The following is a 23,477-nucleotide window of genomic DNA, read 5'->3' on the forward strand; positions in this document are numbered from 1 at the left end:
TGACCACTTTGTTGGTTTTTGTTTTGTTGAATTTTTTCTTTGCCATGCCCCTCCCCATCGGCTTGTGGGATCTTAGTTCCTGAAATCTTGGGGCACTAACCACTGGCTGGCCAGGGAATTTCCTGCTTTGAATGGCAACTGTCTGATGGTGTTCCTATCTGCTATATCATGCCGAATTTTCCTACAGATCTTTCCTCTGATCATGACATGTTTTATCACATAGACAAGTTTGTTATCTCTCCAAGAGAATGTAAGTTTCATAAAGATAAGGATTTGTTTAGTTAACTTGCTAGTGCTTAGCACGATGCCTAGCGTGCAGTGGCTCAAAAAATACTTGTTGAAACGAACAAGCCACTGTTAAAACAGCGCGCTTCCTTCTGAACGCTGGTCTGGCCTGAGTCCTTTTCAGTCACCTGTGCTGTGTTGCTCAGTCGTGTCTGACTCTTTGCAACCCCATGGACTGTAGCTCACCAGGCTCCTCTGTCCATGGGATTCTGCAAGCAAGAATACTGGAGTGGGTTGCCATTTCCTCCTCTAGGGGATCTTTCCGACCCAGGGATCGAATCTGTGCCTCCTGCCCACATTGGCAGGTGGATTGTTTACCACTGAATTACCTGGGAAGCCCCCTTTTGGTTGCCTAGAACTGACATTTGTTGGCAGTCACTTCACACCACGCACTGGACTAAGCCCTTGCCACGCATTAGCTTATTTAAGCAAGTACTATCATTACCCCATTATGCAGGTGAGAAAACTATCTCAGAGGCTAGTTTCTGAACTCTGGTAGTAATGGCAGAGACAGAACTATGTCTAGATCTGACGACTCCAGAGTGTGGGTTCCTAGCTACACGACATGCCTGATGCAGCAAGAGCCTGAAAAGATAAACACCAGAACTATAGTAGGCTTACAGATAATCCGTAACTCTTTATCATATTTTTCTATATGTATGCTTTTTTCTCCCAGTAAGAAGGTATTTTTTTAAAAAGACTTTTTTTTAAAAAAAAATGTGACCAGTTTTAAGATCTTTATTGAGTTTGTTACAGTGTTGCTTCTGTTTTATGTTTTTGGCCTTGAAGCATGTGGGATCTCAGCTCCCAGATCAGGGATCAAACCCCCACCCCCTACATTGGAAGGCGATGCCCTAACCACTGGACTGCCAGGGAAGTCCCCAGTAAGCAGGTATTAATTTTATAATCAGAGAAAGAAGAAGGGTGATCTGCCTGTCCATCTGTCGATGAGGCCTGAACAAAAAGCAGGGACCCTGAAGAAGATTGCCCACTGCCCTTCTGGGAGCCTCTGAATTCCAGAACCTCTGGGAACCTGGTTAAGGGCAGGAGGGATTTAGGGACTCCTGCACAGACAGTGGTGGAAGAAAGACAACTTCCAGGCCACTTGTGAGGACCGCAACTATTACCAGAAGCAGCAAGGGGTAAGATGGGAGAGAAACCGTTCACTGCATGTGCAACCATGCAACTTTTTTACTTTTTTGATTCTGGCAACACGTAGCCAGAAAAAACATATGCCTCGAGGTCTGATCCCAGCTTAATCTATGCCACCTTCCCCAAATTATGCTTGGCTTTGAAGCTGTGACATGGCTTGCATTAAAAAAAAAAAAAACATTTATTTGGCGGCACCAGGTCTTAGTTGCATGTGAGATCTTTAGCTGTGGCATACAAACTCTCAGTTGTGGCATGTGGGATCTAGTTCCCTGACCAGGGATCAAGCCTGGGCCCCCTGCATTGGGAGCATTGAGTTCAAGACCCTGCACCTTCAGGGAAATCCCAGGGCTTTCATTTTTCACCCAAAACCTTTCCAAGAAGACAATGCAGCCCTCTACATCTTGGTGTGAGTTTCTGTCCCAGCAGGGTCTAGTCAGGAGGATAGGGACCCTGTGACCACTCTGGGCCTAAATCCTCCAATTGTCAGTAAGCCCACAGTAGGGTCAAGAAACTAGCACTTCTGGTAAAGAAGTTAAAAAGCCAAGAGCGTGTCTGCTCTTAGGAAAGACACACTAAAAAAAAGGAACATGATGGAAGAGCTGACATTCTCAAACAACTCAGGGAAAAAAAAGCAAATGGGGCAAAGTGTAAACAGTCAGTGAATCTGGGTGAATGGTAAACGGGAGCTCCCTGTGTTGTTCTTACAGTGTCACTGTGGGTTTGAAATCACGTCAGAATAAAAAGTTACAAAGAAAAGGAAGATGTGTGCTGAATTAACTAATGTGCTTAGTTTAGTGTTCACAGAAGCTGAACTAAGAGTCCAATTCCTTGTCTTGTGCTAAACTCACCCAGGAATTGGAGAAAGCTGTGATCGTCTCACTCCTCTTCCCGTCAGTCACTCTGGATCCTCGTAAGCTTCCTGGTATGGAAAACATCCTGCTTGGATAACAGCTTTGATCATAAAAATGCAATAAATGCCCAGAGCCTGAGATCGGAATTTTTGGAAGGGACTGTAGGAGATTGGAAGGGGAAACTTGGTACCTCCCCACGGGGAGGCCAGAGCACGGTCAACATGGAGAAAATCGGAAAACTCACAGGGCAGCGGGGGGCGCGGCAGGGCGGCGAGTAGACACAGTCCTGCCAGGAGGAGCTCAGTTTAATAGGGGGTTGAAGCTACACACAGATGACCCCTGGGATGGAAAGTGCTGGGGGGAGGAGGAGGGTCACAGAAAAAGTAATCCACCGGCTGAGGGCAGGGAGGCTGCTTGGGGCATTTTTGGAGGAGACTGGGAGAGACAGCGAGAAACGCCCTGCATAGAATGTGGCCTCATGATAAATTCCCTTTTGGCTGAAGCTGGCCTGCTGGTTCTGCACAGTTGGGGGGGGGGGGCAGCCTCGGCACACCCTGCTCCCTCCATCTCAACCATTTATTCCACCTCAAATAAGTGTGAGGTGTCCTCCCAAACCAGGCTCTTCCTCCAGGCCTTGCTCCAGTGTGCACGAAACCACTCACACACCTGGCATTTTTCTCCCTTCCCCACTGCAGTGCCTTCCTGTAACATCCTCCCAAAAGCTCAAATCTTTCCTTCAAGGCCTGTCAGAGCCTTGCCCCCTACCAATTTCTCCAGCCGCTCCCTGGAATAGTCATTTGATTCTGAAAGGAGAGGCGTCAGTATGACTTAGCGGTTCAGTTGATGCTTCCTTAGGAGGCATGGAGGAAGCTATTTCGAACTGACCAATCCTACCACACTCTTTGCAGTGCAGATCCTCCGAGAGCCATTTCTGAGTATCCTGACGAAGCACTGGTGTCTGGAGGAGGAGCCTCAGACTGGGAGGCGGGCTTGTCACATGGCAGGGACAGTTTGAGGGAGCCAGCTCATTGGACCTCAGGCTGGCTTGGGTGGGTGCAATTCCCTGGCTGCAGAGTAGTCACAGAAGGAGGAGGTGAGTTCTGGGGGCAAACAGGTGGAAGTGGGACCCGTGCAGTCAGGAGACACAAGGACTTCGAACTTGGTGGCAAGGAACACTGTCTGTTACAGGAGATGCTGCCACATGAGGCTGGCTGTGTGCTTCCCGTTGAAAGAGGGAGCCAAATGAAAGTGGGGAAGCATATAAAGATTTGTCTTGGCCCACAAAAGAAGCTCCCAAATGTCCAACTCTAAGGGCAGTCTACGGGGGTGTAGGGTGACCTGAAAAAAATAAGGGCAGCATGCTGAGGGCTTCACAGAGTTAGTCCATTTAAAGGACTGTTCTTCTGTTTGCTTTTTGGTTTGTTCTTTTTTTTCTGATACAGGTCCCAGAATCCAAAAAGCTCTGAAAACCAAGTCTTTGGTTTGGCATCAAAACTCATCTGGCAGATAATCCTGTCCTGAACTGACACATGGTTATTTATAGCTTTCACTTATTCCACTTAGTTGAATATTCATATGGTTCACTGCAAAAATTTTACATGTTATTATGAAGGTATATGCATCACATTACCTTTCAAAATGTACAAACTTTCAATTCCAAAACAAATCTGGCTTCTTCCACGGTTTCATAAGGAACTGCAGACCACTATTAGATGCATCCTATTTTTCAGAGTGAAAGTAAATAGTAGCTGTGGTTTGTTTTTAATAAAAATTTAAAATGTTACTGCTGGACAAAATAAAGTGTTGGCAACCCTAGGTCTAGTTCCAAAATTTCTGGAACATTTTTATTGTTCTAAGTCCAACTCTGGCATAAGTCACTTCTGGTACTTTACAAATCTAGGCCTGATTAGAACAGAGGTTGCCAGCTTGTTAGTCACACTGGCAAAAAAAAAAAAAGAAAGAAAAAAAAGCCTGCAGACATGTTTTATTTGCTTCACAGACTGCATTCTCCCCTCCCCTTTTATCTGGAAAGTGAACATAAAGTCCAATTTCCAGTTTCCCTTGACAATTCAGAAGATAATGGCAACAGTCATGCCGGGCATGTAATCATCTGGAGCCAAGAATCAGTCACCCTTCTCTGCTTTCTAGTCAATTTCCTCTGGAACACCCAGCTTGGCTCACTGTTGCTGGACAGACAGACTAGCAGAGACTTGATTTTCCTACATTAAGACTTCTGGTCACCACCTCCATACACGAACTGCCCCAGCCAATACCTCCACGCAACTAGGAGGCTGCAGCTCTAGGGGAGGCTGCGGCAGAGGCTTCTGGGAGACCGGGAGGCCAAGAGCAACTTGTTTGCCTCAGTGAGCTCCTTCCTTAGCTGATGACACAAAAGAGCTTGCTTGATTAAGAATTCCTTCTCACTTTCACAGCAACTCCCGCCAAAGCAGCAAATATCAGGAATACTGTCAGCCTGCCTGAGGCCCAGCTGCTGAAATTCTGTATGTAATATGGTCCCTTCGCCCACAAGAATGACAGCATTTCATAAAATGGTATTAATGAATTTAAAACAGCTTTTTTTTTTTTTTTTTTTTAATATGGAACGCTTCACGAATTTGCGTGTCATCCTTGCGCAGGGGCCATGCTAATCTTCTCTGTATCAAAAACAGCTCTTTTTTAAAAAAGGCACAATACAGAGCAAAATAAAGACAGTGATTTTAGGTTACTCAACTGAAACCTGTCCAACTGGAGCCAACACTTTGGTCACAGTGGAGCCTGCATAGGTAAAATATGCCACTCCTACAGAGATGGTCTATTTAATCAGAATTCTTTTCTTCAAACACAAGCATATAAGACAATATAGGCAACACTCTTATACCTGTCATCCCAAATGAACAAGTATTAAATTCTGCCATATGTGCTTTTAAACAAAAAGAAAGCATTTATATCAGCTAAAGCTGGTGTCCCTTCTGTTTCTCCTTCATGTCTCTAAATCTTATTTCTCTTCCACCATCATCCCAGAAACATAAGAACTTCACATAACTTCACATAACTATATGAAGTTAGTATCTACTGTGAGTAGTTAAACATTTCCTACAAAGACAACAGAATGATTTTTGTTTTACATTCAACGTTATTTGAGCTCTAGCAGAACTGATAACATACAGTTAGACTCACTTCATTAATGTTAACTATTGTGTAGTGTTCCATCACATGGTCACAGTTCATCTCTATCCTAACTGATGGACGTTTAGGTTGTTTCTAAGTTTTTGCTATTATACCTGTGTGACCAACAGAACGTTGGCAGAGCGATGGCAGATCCCTTCAGATTCAGACTTCTATCCTCCGAGTGCTCTTCGCTCTCTTCACTCACTCACTCTGGGGTAGCTAGCTGCTGTGCTGAAGCAGCGCTATGGAGAGGCCTTCCTGATGAGGAACTGAATGAAGCCTTAGGCGAACAGCCAGGCATCCTCTAGCCCCAGCCAATACCTTGACTGCAACTTCAAGAGACACCATGGTCTAGATCCACTCAGCTGAGCTGCTCCTGGATCCTCAGAAACTGTGAGATAATAAATGTTTGCTATTTTAAGCTGATAAATTTGGGGGTAAACTATTGTATAGAAATGGGTAACTAAAACAAATTTTGAGGACTCTGCTATAAAACGAGACCAGAAAAACAAATAAATTTTAAATATTCAAAGACAGATGATTTAAGCAGGCCAAGGGCTTTGTTTACTCTTGGTACTATCACAGTATGTACTCTTCTTCACAATACATTCTCACTTCACAAAGAAAGGGCTTTATGTGGACACAGCACATATATAATTCACCACCTAATTTTTGGCTAAAGTATTTAAAATACAAAGCTTTTTTTTTTTTTTTTTGACTAAAATTACATGACTAAATCAACTCTTCTCATGGATTTTTGTGATTTTATTAGCTACATAAAGTAATAAATCAGAAATGCCCAACTTTCAAACTACACCGAATTTTGTTTGTAGAAGAAACTGTGATCAGCTCTACGTACACAGAGGAAAAGAAAAATTTGTTAAAAATATCCCAAAGGGCTTCCCTGGTGGCTCAGACAGTAAAAAATATCCAAAACACATGAACTCTTTGAATTTAGTTATGGAGTCTAAGGAATGGCGGGAATGAGGGAGGTTAAATAAGCATAGGCTAATTATCTCAGAGCAAGTTTTCAACCAAAACCAGAATGGTATAAGTACGCAAAGATTTATGAACAGTGAAGTAATTTACAGCGGAAACCTGTGATTCAAGAAGTGGAAACGGTCGAGGTTTCTTAAGTGCCTTTGGTGTTCCTTCATCTGCTTTAACAGCCCACCACGAGGAAGCCTTCTCAGCCCAGCAGGAACAGAACCCTGCCATTTAAGAGGGAAAAATATGCTGTCCAAGCACACATGCCTGCTTCAAATTCTATGTGGAACAAAATCAGAGAAATACAGAAAAATTTAGGATTAAAACAAATCCACTAGGATGTAATTTCACAGAAGTCTGAATCTCTGCTAAATGAAATCTGGCTACCTAGATGTACTCTAGCCAACTCTAGAGGTCAAAATGAAAAGATAAAGTGAACAGCAAGTGTGGACAGTTGGGAGCACATCCAGAAAAAGTTCCTTTCAGGCCCCAGTCCCTTCTGCTTTTATTCTGAACGTTCTTGTCTTTTTCATAGGCTTTATCTCAGTGTCCTTGCATAACAGGGTAACAAATCATCTAAGATCTGGGCTGAAATCTTTTGGAAGGAAAATGGAGCTGGTCCATCTGCTAAATGAGCAGCACTGTAAACACATGTGACAAGATACGCTGACTGCCTTCATGTGCAAGGATTTATTGGTTCCATCCAATCCATGGCCCAGACTAAGGCACTTTCCCCTGTTTAAGAAAAAATATCCTCTCTAACAACTACAACAAAGCAACTCCAAAGAACCCAATTAAAAAGTGGGCAGAGGATCTGAACAGACATTTTCCCAAAGATCCACAGATGGTCAATAGGAACATGAAAAAATGTTCAACATTACTAATTATAATGGAAATGCAAATCAAAACCACAGTGAGAAAAAAAAAAACCATAGTGAGATACTACCTCACACCTGCCAGAATGGCTATTACTGAAAAGAAATAATGAACGTGGAGAAGATACAGGTAAAAGGGACCCCTTGTACACTGCAGCCATGAAATTAGAAGACGCTTACTCCTTGGAAGGAAAGTTATGACCAACCTAGACAGCATATTAAAAAGCAGAGACATTACTTTGTCAACAAAGGTCCATCTAGTCAAGGCTATGGTTTTTCCAGTAGTCATATATGGATGTGAGAGTTGGACTATAAAGAAAGCTGAGCGCCGAAGAATTGAACTGTGGTGTTGGAGAAGACTCTTGAGAGTACCTTGGACTGCAAGGGGATCCAACCAGTCCATCCTAAAGCAGATCAGTCCTGAGTGTTCATTGGAAGGACTGATGAAGCTGAAAGTCCAATACTTTGGCCACCTGACGCGAAGAGCCGACTCACTGGAACAGACCCTGATGCTGGGAAAGACTGAAGGCAGGAGAAGGGGACAGAGGATGAGATGATTGGACGGCATCACCGACTCAATGGACATGAGTTTGGGTAAACTCCGGAAGTTGGTGATGGACAGGGAGGCCTGGTGTGCTGCAGTCCATGAGGTCGCAAAGAGTCGACTATTGGGAGTACTGAAAAAACTGGTGTAGCCACTATGAAAACAGTATGGAATGTCTTCAAAAGATTAAATCTAAATTAGAACTACAATGTGACCCAGCTATTCCACTTCCAGGTATTTATTCGAAGAACACAAAAACACTAATTTAAAAAGATATATGCCCCCCTATGTTCATTGCAGCACTGTTTAGAATAGCCAAGATATGAAAACAACCTAAGTGTCACCACTGATGGATGAAAGGATAAAGATATGGTATATGTGTGCAGTGAAATATAACAAAGAATGTTACAACATGCAGTAACATTTGCAACAACATGGACGGAACTTGAAGGTATTATGTAAGTGAAATGTCAGACAGAGAAAGTATACTACTCATACGTGGAATCTAAAAAAAAATAAAACAAATGAACAAAGTAAAACAAAAACAAAGTCACAGATACAGAGAACAGGTCAGTTGTCACCAGAGGGTAAGTGGGTTAGGCAAAATGGGTAAAGGGGGTTAACTGTACGGCGGTGATTGACGGTAACTAGACTTGTGGTGGTCGTCACTTTCCAGTGTACATAGATGTTGAATGAGAATGCTGCACACCTAAAAATTTAAATCCTTCAATAGCTGCAACATACAGTTCAGACCATTTAACAGGGCAAAACTCCAGGACAGTACATAAAACCTTAAACATGCTTTCCTATTCTAAGAAAATCAATCTCAGATCTCAGTGGTTTGTAAATCCAGGTACCTCGAGAGAAACCAGTCCTGTTCCCCAGACTGCCTCAAAGGGAAACTTACTTTGACTCTGTGACCAGATGTCCCTGGGCTGGACGGTGGAAGGTGAGAGGAAACACACCTTCTTTATGGTTCCATAGGCTCCTATGTCTTCCTCTAGCACCCTAGACTGGGACTGCCAGCCTCCCCGCCTGTATTTCTCCTTCACACCAAAAGCTCTTTGGCAATAGAAACTTGCCACAATGGCACAATGTCTCACATCAGACACTCAAAAAGTAGTTGCTAAATGAATGCGTATAAAACAAGTAAAGCACGCAGGCACAATATGGAGTAGCAGAAAAGGAATCATCTTCATCCTAATTTAAAACTTATCTGTAGCTCCTACCGAGAGTCAAAAATTCTCTGGGTTTTCTCTTGGATAGGCAAAAAGCTAAGAACAAATTGCTAAAACCTCTTCCAGTATTCTAGCTCTACACACATCTGTACAAAGCATGTTTAAAATTGTAAGACTAATTTTTAAATGAACACACCAGAATCTGTAAGTGCAAATGAACAGCAACTCCTTTAAACGTAGGTACCATAACAAGTTACTCATTCAATTACGAAAAGCAATTTAAAATTCTGCAGAATTCTTTTTGTTTCTAATTTAAAACAAAACCAAATAGCTTTTTCATTTACAAAAACAACATATACTTACTACTAAAAATAAATCAGAAATCATAAAAAGAGAAAAGAATTGACCCTCAATCATACACTCAGAAGCACTGGTGCATAGCCTGGGTACAAGATCACTCTGAGTCCTCCTGCTATAAACATATTCTGTATGTCTACACTTTTTCCCCCCAAGGTTATCCTACACTCCTTCTGTTACTTAATATAGCATGAATCTATTCCCATACACTTTGCAAGCACAGCAATCTGCTGGGTGGCGATACTAGTTTATTTAACTAATGACCCACTGCTGGATATTTAGGTAGTTTATCCATCACTATTACAGACAAATGCTACTCTAAATGTCCTGGTAGTAAATTTTAAACACACAATTATGTCCTCAAAATAAACTTCCAGACATGAACTTTCTGGGAGGAAGGCTGTGCATCTTTAACATTGTTGATTTGTATGCAGTTTTTTCCCCTTTGGTAATAGATTTCCATCCTTCTGACAGTAGATGTAACCACTGGAAACAGCGGAAAGTCACTGGGGGTCAAGTCTGGTGATTAAAGTGAGCGCTCAAGCTAGGCAATACTATTTTTGGTTGAAAGCCTCTGATTATGCAGCAGTGGGACGGGTTTTCATATGTGACTCAGAACTGCTCTTGAAGGCAGTCACAACAGGAATTCCAAACTGTTGTAAGCAATTGGCTCATTGTCAAACTATGTATGTTACTTCCTAGAGACACAACTATAAAAGGGATGAACAGAGCTTGATGCTTTCTCAGGAGTCATTCCATTGCAGTTCCATCCCATTCACACATAAAGTCTCAACAGATGAGTCATTCAATTCATTTTAAACATCTGTACTGGTTCACATAAAACTTAAATATCTGCAGTGTTATTTACCACTCAAAGGACACTTCACATACATTATCTTTTTCATTTTCATATCATCACTAAAAATACAGGTATTATTCTTTCCATTTTATAAATGATGAAATAGAAACTCATAGAAGACAGAATGATTTGCCTAAGGCAACACAGCTCATAAAAGGCAGAGCCAGGAGGCCAGTAAGGATATGTTTAGCTTTGAACATAACCTTCTTTTCATTTTCTGACCCAACTGTCTAGCGCCTTACTGTAATTTTTAAATGTGTTACAGGGTCATTCAATTCTTGACTGCTAAGATTAAAATTTCTTAAAGACTCTATCACTACCAGTGAATAATCCTACTTTTTATATAACCTGAATGTAAACTGAACAAAACTGGGGGTACTGCTTATGAATAGGCTCATTTATATTCTTAAGGAAAACTGGCAGTAACTACAAAAACCCATTTATTCAATTTGAATAAAGTAAATATTGATACTAGACTTTACATTTAAAGAGACTTGTCTGGCAAGTGAGTCACATTTTAACAATAACCATGGTAAAAGGGGGGGGGGGGGGGGGGGAAAAGACCAGTAAGTTAAATAAAAGGCTAATAAAACCTGGAGGAAACAGCTCAGCATTTTCTTTTAAACCCTGAAGAACACCAAACATATATTATGTTGCATAAAGAGTCATTTCAAGAAAAAACAATTAATAACACAATAGCAGAGTCAGTACTAAGAACTTCAATGATATCCAACTCAAAAATGCATAGGGAGAGTAAAGTTATTTTATTAAATCATGCACATCACGTGTGTTAGTGCAAATAGTTTAATCTGTACTCCAGAAATTCTATTGTACTTTATATCTTTACAAAATAGATTTAAACAATTATTTACTTTAAAAAATGTAATTCTGAAGTTAAGCATTTCAGAACAATATTTGCAATAACCTATATACAAGAGGTACTGGGTACCACTGGCATATTAGCATTCTGTGGTGGAGTGGCTTCCTGCAACAGAAAAAGATGAAATGAACTACATGACAGTATTTTCTACAAGTCAATTTGTGACTAATTCCTCCATAAGTCTAGTGATCCTTCCAACAGCAAATCCCAAAGAGCTTAAAATATAACCTTTAAAGTATAAACAATGACTGCCAAACATCACAAGGCAAATTATATCCTAAACTCTACTTCAATATTTGGCCAGGCCTGTGGATTGCCACAGAACATTCAAGCCAGTTCACTGACATTCCCTCCCAGTTTTCATTGACTGAAAAATTTTAACTATGTGATACTTCAGGATATTCTATGACCTAAATAATCTTTATTGACATAACTGTGGTGCCGTACAAAAACCAAAGCTAAACCTTCACTTCCGTGTTTTAAATTTGCAACATCAAGCAGTGCTTAGGTGCTTCACTGTGCATGGAATACTATTCATCTTGGGGATAGTGCTTCTCATTAACAAATGTCCCAGTTAACAACCATAAGAAGAAAATCACCATTTATATACCCAACCAGGAAATCTGTTGGTAGGTAAAACAGCTCACCTTGAACACAAATTAGCTTTGAAATATCATAACCAAATTAAGTCAGTAAAAGCTTATCTAAAGAGATATTAATTCTTTCTTCAATTAAACATGCTTGGAGGAAGAGATGATATGAAAAAAAATAAATCATGCTTCCTAAAATGCTGTATATGAGAAAGTAACTTGGCTTTTAAAGAAAAATATCTCTTTAAATACATGAGGTTTAATAAATTACATTCCAATTGACTCAACAGTTTGGTTTACTGCACTGAAACTGTATAATTACTATGTTTTTGCTCCCAGAAATATTTCAGTTTGCTCAAGAAAATATGCACTCTCATGGAAAGTTTTTCAAAGTTGATGTCCTCCACATCATCAAGTCACATTAAGGCTGAACAAGCGTGCACATATTCCCCAAATCATCACTAGAACAGAGTGATTTTCCAAGTGTATTTCTCCTTAAAAAAAAAAAAAAAAAGAATCCACACAAAGAGTTGTATCTAAGTCTTGTTCCCAATAGCTCAGTGGTTTTATAACAAGTAAAAATGGCGTAAATATGTAAAAAATATATATATATGTGTATATATTTCAAACTGATAGGCACTGAGCACACAGGGCCTCTCTTCCCATGTATGTATCAGTTGTTTGGTTTGGGTAGTTATCGAATCAAAAACAGAAAGAAAAAAAAAAAAAGAAAGAATTACCTGGCCATTAGAATTCAGAGTAAAATACCCATAAATTTAATGTTATAAATAATTTGGTGTACCAAGAAGCCTACTTTAGGCCACCGTAATATTCAGAATTTAAACATACTCATTTAAAAATTACATGAAAAATTGCAAGCAAATTATTGCTTACAGTAGAAGAGTCACAATTTTATATCCTCTTTATAGACAGATACATTTTATATACTTTAAAGCAATGACCCTACAGCTGTATTCTTGCACTTCTGCTGTTTTAAGAGGTAAAAAGGAAGAAAATGGTTCTGTTTGTCCCCAGCATGAGTGTGGTGCCAGCTTCTAGAGGGAGGACGGTGTACGGACTCAAGAAACGCTCTCATGGAGAAGCTCTGGCCAGACCTGGCACGTACAGCACGATGGCTGTCACCGCAACCAGGGCAGCCAACATGGGCATCCAGGGCCAGGGTTTCTGTGTGGAAAGAAACCAAGAGTCAAAATCACATTCTCCCCTCTCTTTTTTCATACCTATTAACCCCTTGGTTCCACAGAGTCCTGAATACTTAACAGAATATTAGAAAAACCTTATATCCGCACAAGAATATTATAAAAGAAAAGAAGAAAAGGTGAGGGAGTGAGGATGTGAGGAGAGCCAGAATAGCAAGAACTTTTAGAGGACCACTGTGTGTAAGCCTAATACATTTTGGGAGAGTCTTGGGCAGTTTTCAATTTTGTTTGAAGCCTAACAGCAACTTGTCTAAGAAACTCTCAGAGTTGAGCCTGTTTTATTTACTCTGATATCCACATATTCAGCTAACTGATGTACATAGATTCCTGGAGTATGTTTCTGCCTAAAATGTTTATTTCTTGATAAAAACCAGACTCACATGTTGGCGTAGCTTTATACAAGGGGCTGGTGGGTAAGGTGATAGAAAATGGTCAAAAGTTTTGATCGTCTAATCTGAAACTATAGAAGACAAAATCAGAAGGGGTTCAAAATAGAAAAGTGATATTAAGGTCTTTGCCTGTCTGATGCTGTTGGTAAAGACCACGTCCAAGGGTAATAATGCCACATGGTCGTCTTATATGCTGCACTAACCTGTATGTTTGTTGGAGGCAAGCATGAATAGGCTGTTCTCTGTGAACTACCAGAGGGCTTTACAATCAGTTTGTTTTATTTGAAAGCCTTATTTTCACTAGTGTTCTAAGTCATACTGGGAAAGCTGGCCTTTAAAGAAATATTGTAATGTTGCAGATCAGGGCTCAGAAAGACATAGGATTGGCTGATACTCTCACAAGGAAGTGCATATTGAAGGTGGGATTGTGAGTCACTGTCCATTATGTTACTCTCTCATCCTTTTTCATCTTCTTAGCCACAGTGTATATAGGCAAAGGGTTGAAACAACGAAATTCTACACTACAGAAAAAAAGAGGGAAGAGAGGAGGGGGAGGAAAGCTTGCTGAAAACTTCAAAGAGGCAAACTCTTCATTTTTCATTCAAATCTGATTAAACATAATTGGGAAGGGGGTACTAAGTTGCAGCAACTCATAGTTTACTCCAGTTTGCTAGAGACAAAGACTCAGTTAAAGGCAGCATATTAACATCTGGTTAGATTGGAATTAATTCATGGTTAGCGTTACTACAAAGGAAACAAGACAAAATGTTATGTGATTAGTTCAGTTCATTCGGTATGACACAACACGGAGCATACTAAATGAAGGGTTTGCTTCAGGTAACAAAATACCTGTGTGGTTTTGCCATGCACTATGTTACAAATATGGCACGAACAGGTGACGGGGACAAACAGACAGGACTCAACAGCAGTGCTTGTACCTTTCTCTACCACAATGGACCGAAACACCAAAACAGGAAAGCCAGGAATAGGCCGATGAATACGGCTGGGACGGGTTGTAATATGGAAGGCTAAAGAAGGGAAGGGATATTAAAATCATTTTATGCTACAAAAAAATCAGATAAGATGATTTAGAACCCAGGGTGGGTGGGAGGGAGGGTAGAAAAGACATTTTAAAGACATCTAATATCATCCAGAATGATGGGCCAGGGTACGTAAGCTGGTAAACTACCAGTTTTAAAGACTGGCTGGAGGCAATGTGGGTATCCCTAACTGCATAATGAAACACAGCACTTTAAGACAGAGCGATGAAAATGCCTCGTCAACTGACGCTCTGCTTGACGGTATGGTATTTTTGTTCCATACTTGGAATTCGTTATTTGACAACGTACTCCTTTGGAAACTGCTAAGGTTTATCTTATCCCTTTATCAAAACTTTTTTTTTTAAAACCTAAACTCTTTTGCTTGAGACAGTATTGCTTTCAAGCTTAAAAATAAATGCCCTGTGATACACAGTTCCTAAATCAAGCAAGAGATCTGACGCAATGTATGAGAAACGTTTAGTATATAAAGACAGGCAGCTGAACCTCGGGCTTTTGGTTATGTTACCAGAACAGAAGTAACTTTTAACTTTTATTTTACCATTGTTATTATTTTGGCGGTGCCTTGGGGCATGTGGGATCTTAATTCCCTGCCCAAGGACTGAACTCGTGCCCCCATGCAGTGGTAGCATGGAGTCCTAACCACTGGACAGCCAGGGAATTCCCAGTAATTTTTTTTTTAAACTGGAAGGGAATTACTACAATGAGTGTTATTATAGAGTAATATTTAATTACCGTAGCTCTAATATAAAAATAGGAAATTCACCCTTAAAGTAAATTATTTGTAGAACTGTAAATATTAATAGCAAGGCTACTTTCAAAAAGGTTCTAAATCATACAGAGGGATCCATTCTGATTATGCTAGATGTCTTCACAGGTTAATTTAGTAGAAGGTGGACTGAAATTCCAACATCAGAAGAGATATGAATTAACATAAAAGAGAGAAGTAACCAAGCCATTATGATCTGATTTCAGATGAGTTCTGTAATTGACATTTTTACAACAAATGCAATCCATTTTTGCTTATCTAAAGCCTCCATAACCAATTCGTCAATTTCTGAAAGGCTTCCACCTGGGCAACAAGTCTTTATTTATTTATTTTAAACTAAAACTTTCTTTAAGCAAAGGACAGTGGGCACAACTCGTAAGCATTCCGAGTGTGACTGTGTAACTGGGTGGCCATGCAACAGTACCCCTCGGTACTTGTGCTGCAAGTTAAAGCAGAGTGCCTTCCTCCATGGGAAGTGTGTGGCTCACACCCGCTGCAGTGTCCAAGCCATGACAGGGGTCTGAAACCAGTCAGGGCACAATCAACCACACTGAACATCCATCAGTTAGGGCCCACAAAGGCAATGATCACTAAAACGTGTAACACGACATTTATTTAGTATAACATCGTTCAAAAGACCATCTGCCTTTCTGGCAAATGAAATACAAATTAATACTGTTAAATTCAATTTATACCACAATGTTCTAACTGCATACACACACACAAACACATACTCACTCACACGAAGCCCTACAGAAACTCACTAATACTTCCAAATATTTATAGGAAGCCCAGAAGCCACTAAGCTTTTTAGGAATGTGCCTCAGAACATGATTAGTATAGAATGAAAACCATCATCAAGTCTCCATTTTTTGAGAAAAAAAAAAAAAAAGTCTCCATTTTTTGACACACTCAAATGCTAAGGAGTCACCATGTATTACCCTTGCTTCAGTGGGTCCCTGGTAGTACAGTGCTTTGTTTCCCAGGGCGGGGAAAACAAGGGCTAGATGAGGCTTAGTGGCAGAACTTCAGATTTACCTAGGAAAAGCCGGCAGTTCTTAGCTAAGTTTCTTTTTTTTGCAAACAAGGCTCTTCCTTCAGGTAGTTCTTAGGCTTTTCTAGGGGTACAAGCTAAGGGGGCAAATTCTTACTCAAAAATTTGACAGCACAGTGATTCCATCACGGAATTTCATAATGAAAAGCTTGGTTCATGTGTACTACAGGTCTTAGTTTCTCAAATCAGTTATAAGTCTTCTGAAAAATCAACTTCAGGGCTCTCGCCTGCCTCTCAATCAAAGCTAAGCCACGTTTGCAAAGACTTACATTATTTCCTTTCTCTCGGAGCAGCTTCAGGTTGTCTTTACATTGTTTGAGCTCATCTGTGATTGACTGTTTTTCCTGCTCAGTCATTTCAAACTTCAACTTCAGTTCTGAGAGTACAGTCTGTGTCTTTTCATACTAAAGGCAAAGAAAAAAGAGTGTGCAGACTCAACTTAAAATGGGTATGAAGTTATGTGTTTAGTCAGGCTTAAATACCAGACCCTGTTTAGTCACCTGCACCACCACAGTCAAGCGTTTTTGTTATGAGGAGGTTAAGGATCATTTGCAGTGATAAGAAGCAGCCTTTAATGTTAACTTGATTCTATGTAAGAGTTTTCTGGCCTTGGCGTTTAAAAAAAAAAAATTAAGAGAAGTCACCATTGTATCATGTGTTTCTAATTTAAGGTGTCACTTTTTCCACTAAGTGAGTTAGAGGAGAAAAGTAAAATTCCAAACTGAGCAAAAGGAACGCAAGTGAAGAGAAACCTCCATAGCCTAATTAAATGGCAAGTTTCGGAAGTCTGAGTTTATATCCTGGTAAGTAATGTCAGCCAAGTTATTTTAGTCATGAAGTAATAACTTTTAATCCTCATTAGACCTCCCTTTACCCAGCATCACTGTGTATTAAAGTGTTCTGGATAAGGAATGTCTAGGCAAATGAAGCAGAGAAATATTATCTAAGGTAACAATCACTATGACCGGGACATTTCTCTCTCCTGACTTAAGACTTAGAAGCATCAATGAAAAATAACTTGAGAAATCTGCTGCTGATATTTTTCTTTAGTGAAACACGCCACCTCCTGCTCTGGAAAACAGTTCACTGTATATAACATAAATTTTGGACAGGCAATCTAGCCCTTGAACATGGGTGACATCAAGGTAAAAAGGAGGATGGTTTGCCCCTACATTAAATGCCCCAGGAGGCAGGAATTCGAGACTGGCTTCACTTCTAGATACAGCATCTTCCGTGCAAGCTGAGCTCTCTAGCAAAGAGCAAACGTTGTTCTGCTGCTGGCTGTGCCTTTGTCTCGGCCTCCACTGCCCAACTCTGTCATTTCTGAAAGTTTTAGAAGGCAGACAGGCAGACAAGGGCTGAGTATAACATAAATATACCACACGTCTGGCATACCAGAAAGATTTCTTCTCTTCCCTAAACACAGCCCACGAGGCTGAAAATCCAGTTCCTTTCTGGCTGTATCCTAGGAATTTCTCAATGAAGGTACACCTTTATATGGTGCTTCTGAATAATGCAAACACCTTGGAGGGATGTATCAGGCATTCATCATTATGCACTCCAAAGATAAATATTACAGATGCAAATGTGGAAAAACATTAGTCAGAAGTGGTGTGGGCAGGGGCTTAGGGTCAGCAGCGAATTCACCACAGCAGGAAGAAAGACACGGGTAGAGAGGGAGGTAAAATATGAAAGGAACTCCCTGTTACCTAACCACATTCCCAGAAAAAGTTTGGGTAGTATGCCAGAGAAAAAAACTTAAGGAGTAAGATTCATGGACTTCATGACAGGTTTGTTTTTTTTTTTCTTTGTGGGGTCTGTGTACTTCCTTCCAGAAGGCAGAAGGTTACCGGCAGGCTGCCAAAACAAATTCAGTGTACCTAGACTAGTCTCTGCACAAAGTCTCTTAGAACATAATCAATTCTCAATGATCTGATTCCTAAAGTGACTAAGTGAAAAGTGCTTTGCTGATCGAAATTTTCCCTTACTTTCCTTTTCCACCATTCCTACATCCAGCCTGCACTGTACACCAAAGCACTTCATCATTTCTCCATTACAGAAGTTGTGAAGAAAGACAGGAAGGCAGCTTAGTCAGGAAGATCCTGCTGTTTACCTTCAGCTTGTGAGGGGGGATGGGAAGGACTCTGGCCCCAGGGTTAGATGGTGAAGCTAAACAACTTCCCTGAGTCAGTATTTGTAGGGTGGCCTTGGGTGCTCAATGTTTCTTAGATTATAAATATTCCTACTAAATCAAAATATACAGATGCTTTCTTAATTCAAATATTAAGATGGTATATCATTATTTTTCTCTAAATATTGAGGATTAAATTTTACTTTTCTCATGTACTTTTTGTTAAATGTACTTTTTTTTGTTCAAAAAAAGCTGCCACATATTTAAGATTTAATTGTCAAAACAAAGGTCACCTTCTACAGCCTTAGTTTCACATCTCGTTTGGATATCATTTTGCTCCATCTTGCTTTCTAACTCAGAGGTGAGAAACGAGCTCAGGTCTGATTAAGATGGAACTACCACACAATATTACCAACACCTTTGGTTCTTCTTCTTAAAAATAATCATATCTGGGCTTGCTCAGTTTGTGATATTTTAGCTTGTGACAGTGCTGAAGATACAGAATCATTATACTGTGCACATTAAGTATGATTCTATGAGAGAAAGGAGAAAAAGCGGAAATGTTGAAAGGGAATATATGTGCATTAATAAAAGGTCGTAATTGATTTGCAGTGGATTACACAGATAGAAGAATCTCATTAAAGAACGTTTTAGTTACAGACTAGTATCCAAGAGTTGATATCAGGACAAACGGAAAGAAAAGCAATTTTACATTACAAAGGAGCATGATGACTACACATCATTTCACAATGAAAACACTGAACAAGAAAATAGAAGAGAAACATATTGACAAGATCAGACATATTTTTAAATGTGCTGCATTTAATGCAATCCAGAGGCTATCAACAATTTAGATGCTGTGACAACATGCCACTGCCATTTGTGGGAACAGTCAAAGCATTTTGCACTGATCACTCAGTGACCAAAAACAGGCAAACAAGCAATGCAACAAAATGGCTAATGCATTCAGAATAACATACAATAGATTTATCTTCCAACCACAGCATTCTTCCCAGATTTTGAAAGAATTATGGCATGTGAACTGGAAGGACACAAAGTGCTTACAGTATTAAATACTAGGATATTTACTTTGGCACAGAATTTGTGTTCCAACCAAATAAAATGAGATTTCTCCCAAAACACATATCCTTAGCAAGAAGATAAAAATGAACATATTACAAAATCAATATGGCCACATGTAAATAAAAAAATTGTTACAGTTTTGTTTTGTTTTTTTCCCCTTTAGGAACAAACATGAAGACAGAAGAACAATAATCATTTCCAGATTCAGGATACTATAAGGAGAGAAGAAAAATGCAAAGAAAAACTACATTGATTAAACAGATCTTCTAAAACAATCTGGGGAAAACTTGTTATTGAAGACTAAAGAGTTGTCTTCAAGTTCCTTCTGTTTAAAACCAATCCTTCATTTAAGAGGGTCTACAACCGGGGTGAGTCCTGCCGGGTAGATGGAAATGAATCAGCCTTCTCCCTCCGCTAAGCTGGCCACAAGTCAATGCAGGTGGTAGTATTAGGCCAAGAGGACTGATTGCAGCTCTTACTGCCCCACAGTCAACCTCGACCATGCCTGTGTGTGTGTGGGGAGGGGGCTCCAACACCAACCCTCACTATTTTAAGTATGATTTTTTTTTTTTAAGCCACCAAAGTTGAGATTTTAAGCAAAATGACATGAGAAATGAGCATGCCTATTTGTGAAGAAGGAGAAAAAGAGATGGTGGAAAGAAAGGAAAAGGTCACAAAACATGATGAGTTTGGCTGACTGGGTATGAGCTGAGTTTTTTTATAAGCAACTTTTCAGGCCAGTTTCACCTGAGGGGTTTGGACAGCATTATGGGGTGGCCCCAGATTATTTTCCAAAAGTCCCCTAAATTAAATGTGATACTATCTGGAAAGATAAACAATGAACTGAGTAATCTGGTACAAAGGTCAACTAACTGGTACAGAAAACCTTTTAATGTAACTTTGTATATTTATATTTTGAGACCAAACCTTACTGATAAATTCTCTATATATGGACCATGATACATAGCTAACAAATCACCAGGCAGAGATACTTCCAGTATCAACTCTGTGGCAGGTAATGCTTCCCTTTATTTCTAACTAGCATGAATATCTGATTTGCTTTTGGCTTTAAGTCCAACCATAATTGGGCTCATAATGTCTTTTCGCTTTACCTCTTTCTGTACATCCTTTGCTTGGTTTTCAGCCTTACTGAGAAGAGTTTTTAAATCAGCTGAATCCCGAAGATGCTGTTCTTTTAAGGATCCCACTTGATTTTCAAGCTCTTTCCTGGTCACCTGCAGGATGCTGAGATCACTGGTAAGCTCTAAACTCTGCTTCTGCGAACTGCAACAGAAATATTGACAATTATTCATGCAGAAACCAGACACAGCAGGAAGTTCAATTTCTTTTATATTTATACAACTGTTACTAGGCTGGGTGGAATGGATTTCAGAGGAGGAAAGAAAAGTGTGGAAAAAAAAAGAATGATATTTTCAAGAAGTAAAAAAGCATTAAAACACTAAAACAATGAAAGTTTAAAGCTGTTTCCTATTTTCAGATAATCAAATACATGCAAAGGTTGAAATTATAAAAAAAGAAGTAGAAGGTGACTGTATATTTTGTCATATCACATTATAGTCACTGTATCATAAAAATATTCAGTGTAGGTCTTCTACAAGAAAAGAAAGCACATATTTCAACTAGTTTCTTCAAGTACTTGACAGATAGGATGGAGAACAGAAACTTAAAAGTCTAGGAGCCAGTTCCAACTTCAAGTAAAGATAAACCTACTGAAATGAGAAGATACCAAAATGAGAGGAAAACACAAAACAAAGAACCAGGATGGTTGGGATGCAGACCTCAGATCTGCCACTATTTAGCTCTGGGATGTTGAGCAAGTCACTTAACTGGTACCATTTCATTCTCTGAGTAAGGCTTTCCTGACCTCTTAGATCTGTGCCAGGCACTGTTTGCACAGACACAAATAACACAAGGAGAGTCTCAGTGCCCTCCTTGGTCAAACAAGAAGACTGAACTCAATAATTGCTGAGGCTGTTTTCCAGCTTAAATCCTGTGATTACTGTTACAACTTGATGTAAAAAAAAAAAAAAAAATCACATTTACTCACTAGGAAAACCTTTTGACAAGCATCAGGAGAAATTCTTTGTTCATACAGAACAGATTTACGGACACAGCAGGGGAAGGAGAAGGTGGGACAAATGGAGAGAGGAGCACTGAAATATATACATTACCATATGTAAAACAGATAGCTAGTGGAAAGCTGCTATAAAGTATAGGAAGCTCAGCTCAGTGCTCCGTGGTGACCTAGAGCGGGGGGATGGGGTAGGAGATGGGAAGGAGGTTCAACAGAGAGGGAACACATGTATACTTGTAGCTGATTTATGTTGATGTATGGCAGAAGCCTACACAACACTGTAAAGCAATTATCCTCCAATTAAAAGTAAATTAAAAAAAAAAAGGAAATTCTTTGTTCAATTCCTTCTACATTATGGACAACAAAGAAGAAAAGACCTGTACAGTGTAGCTGTGTTAAAGAATTTGGCTCCCATCTACAACAGAAATAGCTAAAGGAGGATGAGGTTGTTGAGAATCACAGTTATATGCCTCTCAGGATGGATCATAAGTCTCAGACTCAATACTGTACCTGAAGTACTATAGAGTATAAATCTCATGCTGATTGGATGCTAAGCAGATCCTAGGTGTGAATGTGATGTTGTTAGGGGAATATAGCTAGGAACTAAACAGCATGTAAGACCCTGTAAAGAAAGACTAGCTTCTAAATATTACTCAAATGCTGGGGTGGCTTAACAAATAAATTAAGAGAACTATTAAACCAAAAAATCTAAAAAGCAAAATTAATGTCTTAAATAGTTTATATGAGTATAGACAGATAACTTGACCACTGATATTCCAACCATCTGGGGCCTAATATTTTTAAATCATATGCTTCTAACTCATAAGGAATTTGTAGGATTGCTTTTCAACATTTAAACAAAACTTGGAAGTAATTTTAAAAATAGCATTTAACAATCTGCTAGATTTCAATTGATCATATCTCAAAAATAAGGGATCAAGTCTGAATCTTTAAAATATCAAATATTCCAAAACAAGAATAATTTAAGATAATCAATACTGGTAATCAAATATCAATATTTCTTGCTTGATAGAATACCAAACTAAGTGGATTCACCAAGATCCAAATGTATTCCAAATATGAAGAACCTGACTATCTATATCATCTTACACACATTTTATACCAAATAATTTGCCCACATATTCTGTCAACTGATGACCAGCTGATACTAAATACACATAAACACATGTGTGTGTGTGTGTGTCTGTGAGTGCACTCATTTATTTGTATTTTGGGCCATTATTTTGTCCTATTCATATTCTGAAATAGCTTTTACAAACTTTCATGTTAAAAACAAACATTTGTTTTATTCTCTATTGTTAATTAACTCTAAACATTCCAAGACGAATATGCATAGAAAAGATTATGGAATAGTAAGACACTGGAAGAGAAAAAAGTGCTTTAAAAACACTGATATTAAAAAAAAAAAAGATACTGATACTGACCACATAATATTATAGGAAGGAGTTTTACAGAATAAGTCAGTACATCTTGCTCCTTCAATTAGTTCTTGATTTTTTAATATATAACCAATATTGCAATTGCCTTTGTTTTCATAAGAGTTAATGAGGAATGCTATTTTCTGATACATCTAATTATCACTTTTCCCTAAAGCGTATTTTCTATGAGAACTGACCTTGATCACTGAGTTTTTGCTAACCTTAATACTCCTCAGGAGTATAAGCACAAGGCTAACGAGAGAGGAATGACTCACGTTTTTGGTATACTGCGGGGAGGGCGACAGTTTAAAGAATGGCTTCAATAATAAACATGTACTACCTTCATATTTGGGCTTCTCTAGTGGCTCAGACAGTAAAGAATCTGACTGCAGTGCAGCAGACCTGGGTTTGATTCCTGGGTTGGGAAGATCCCCTGGAGAAGGGAATGGCTGAATGGCTACCCACTCCAATATTCTTGCCTGGAGAATTCCATGAACAGAGGAGCCTGGCAGG

General features: G+C 39.5%; 2 protein-coding genes and 1 pseudogene across 38 annotated transcripts in view; all 3 read right to left on the bottom strand.

The window, feature by feature from the left end:
• Positions 1–7,578, bottom strand: part of LOC122682513 — a 37,937-nt gene extending 30,359 nt beyond the window's left edge. The window contains exon 1 of the mRNA XM_043885301.1: positions 2,286–7,578. Coding sequence (XP_043741236.1) covers positions 2,286–2,372 — 87 coding nt within the window. The 5' untranslated portion in view covers positions 2,373–7,578. The remainder of the gene's footprint in view (positions 1–2,285) is intronic.
• Positions 4,880–4,973, bottom strand: LOC122683352 (annotated as a pseudogene).
• A 3,419-nt stretch (positions 7,579–10,997) lies between the features above and the next one.
• The window catches only part of LOC122682510 (sarcolemma associated protein), a 149,721-nt gene continuing 137,241 nt past the window's right edge, over positions 10,998–23,477 (bottom strand). For 20 of the 37 annotated variants that reach the window (XM_043885296.1, XM_043885285.1, XM_043885291.1 and 17 more), the window contains 3 exons: positions 20,543–20,714; positions 16,486–16,620; positions 10,998–12,911 (listed from right to left, as the gene is read on the bottom strand). In XM_043885296.1, coding sequence (XP_043741231.1) covers positions 12,819–12,911; positions 16,486–16,620; positions 20,543–20,714 — 400 coding nt within the window. In that variant the 3' untranslated portion in view covers positions 10,998–12,818. Of the gene's footprint in view, positions 12,912–14,273; positions 14,364–16,485; positions 16,621–20,542; positions 20,715–23,477 lie in introns of all 37 variants that reach the window. The other 17 variants (XM_043885297.1, XM_043885286.1, XM_043885293.1 and 14 more) reach the window with 1 other exon arrangement.

This window comes from Cervus elaphus, chromosome 24 (assembly GCF_910594005.1).
Source record: "Cervus elaphus chromosome 24, mCerEla1.1, whole genome shotgun sequence".
NCBI classification, from domain to species: domain Eukaryota; kingdom Metazoa; phylum Chordata; class Mammalia; order Artiodactyla; family Cervidae; genus Cervus; species Cervus elaphus.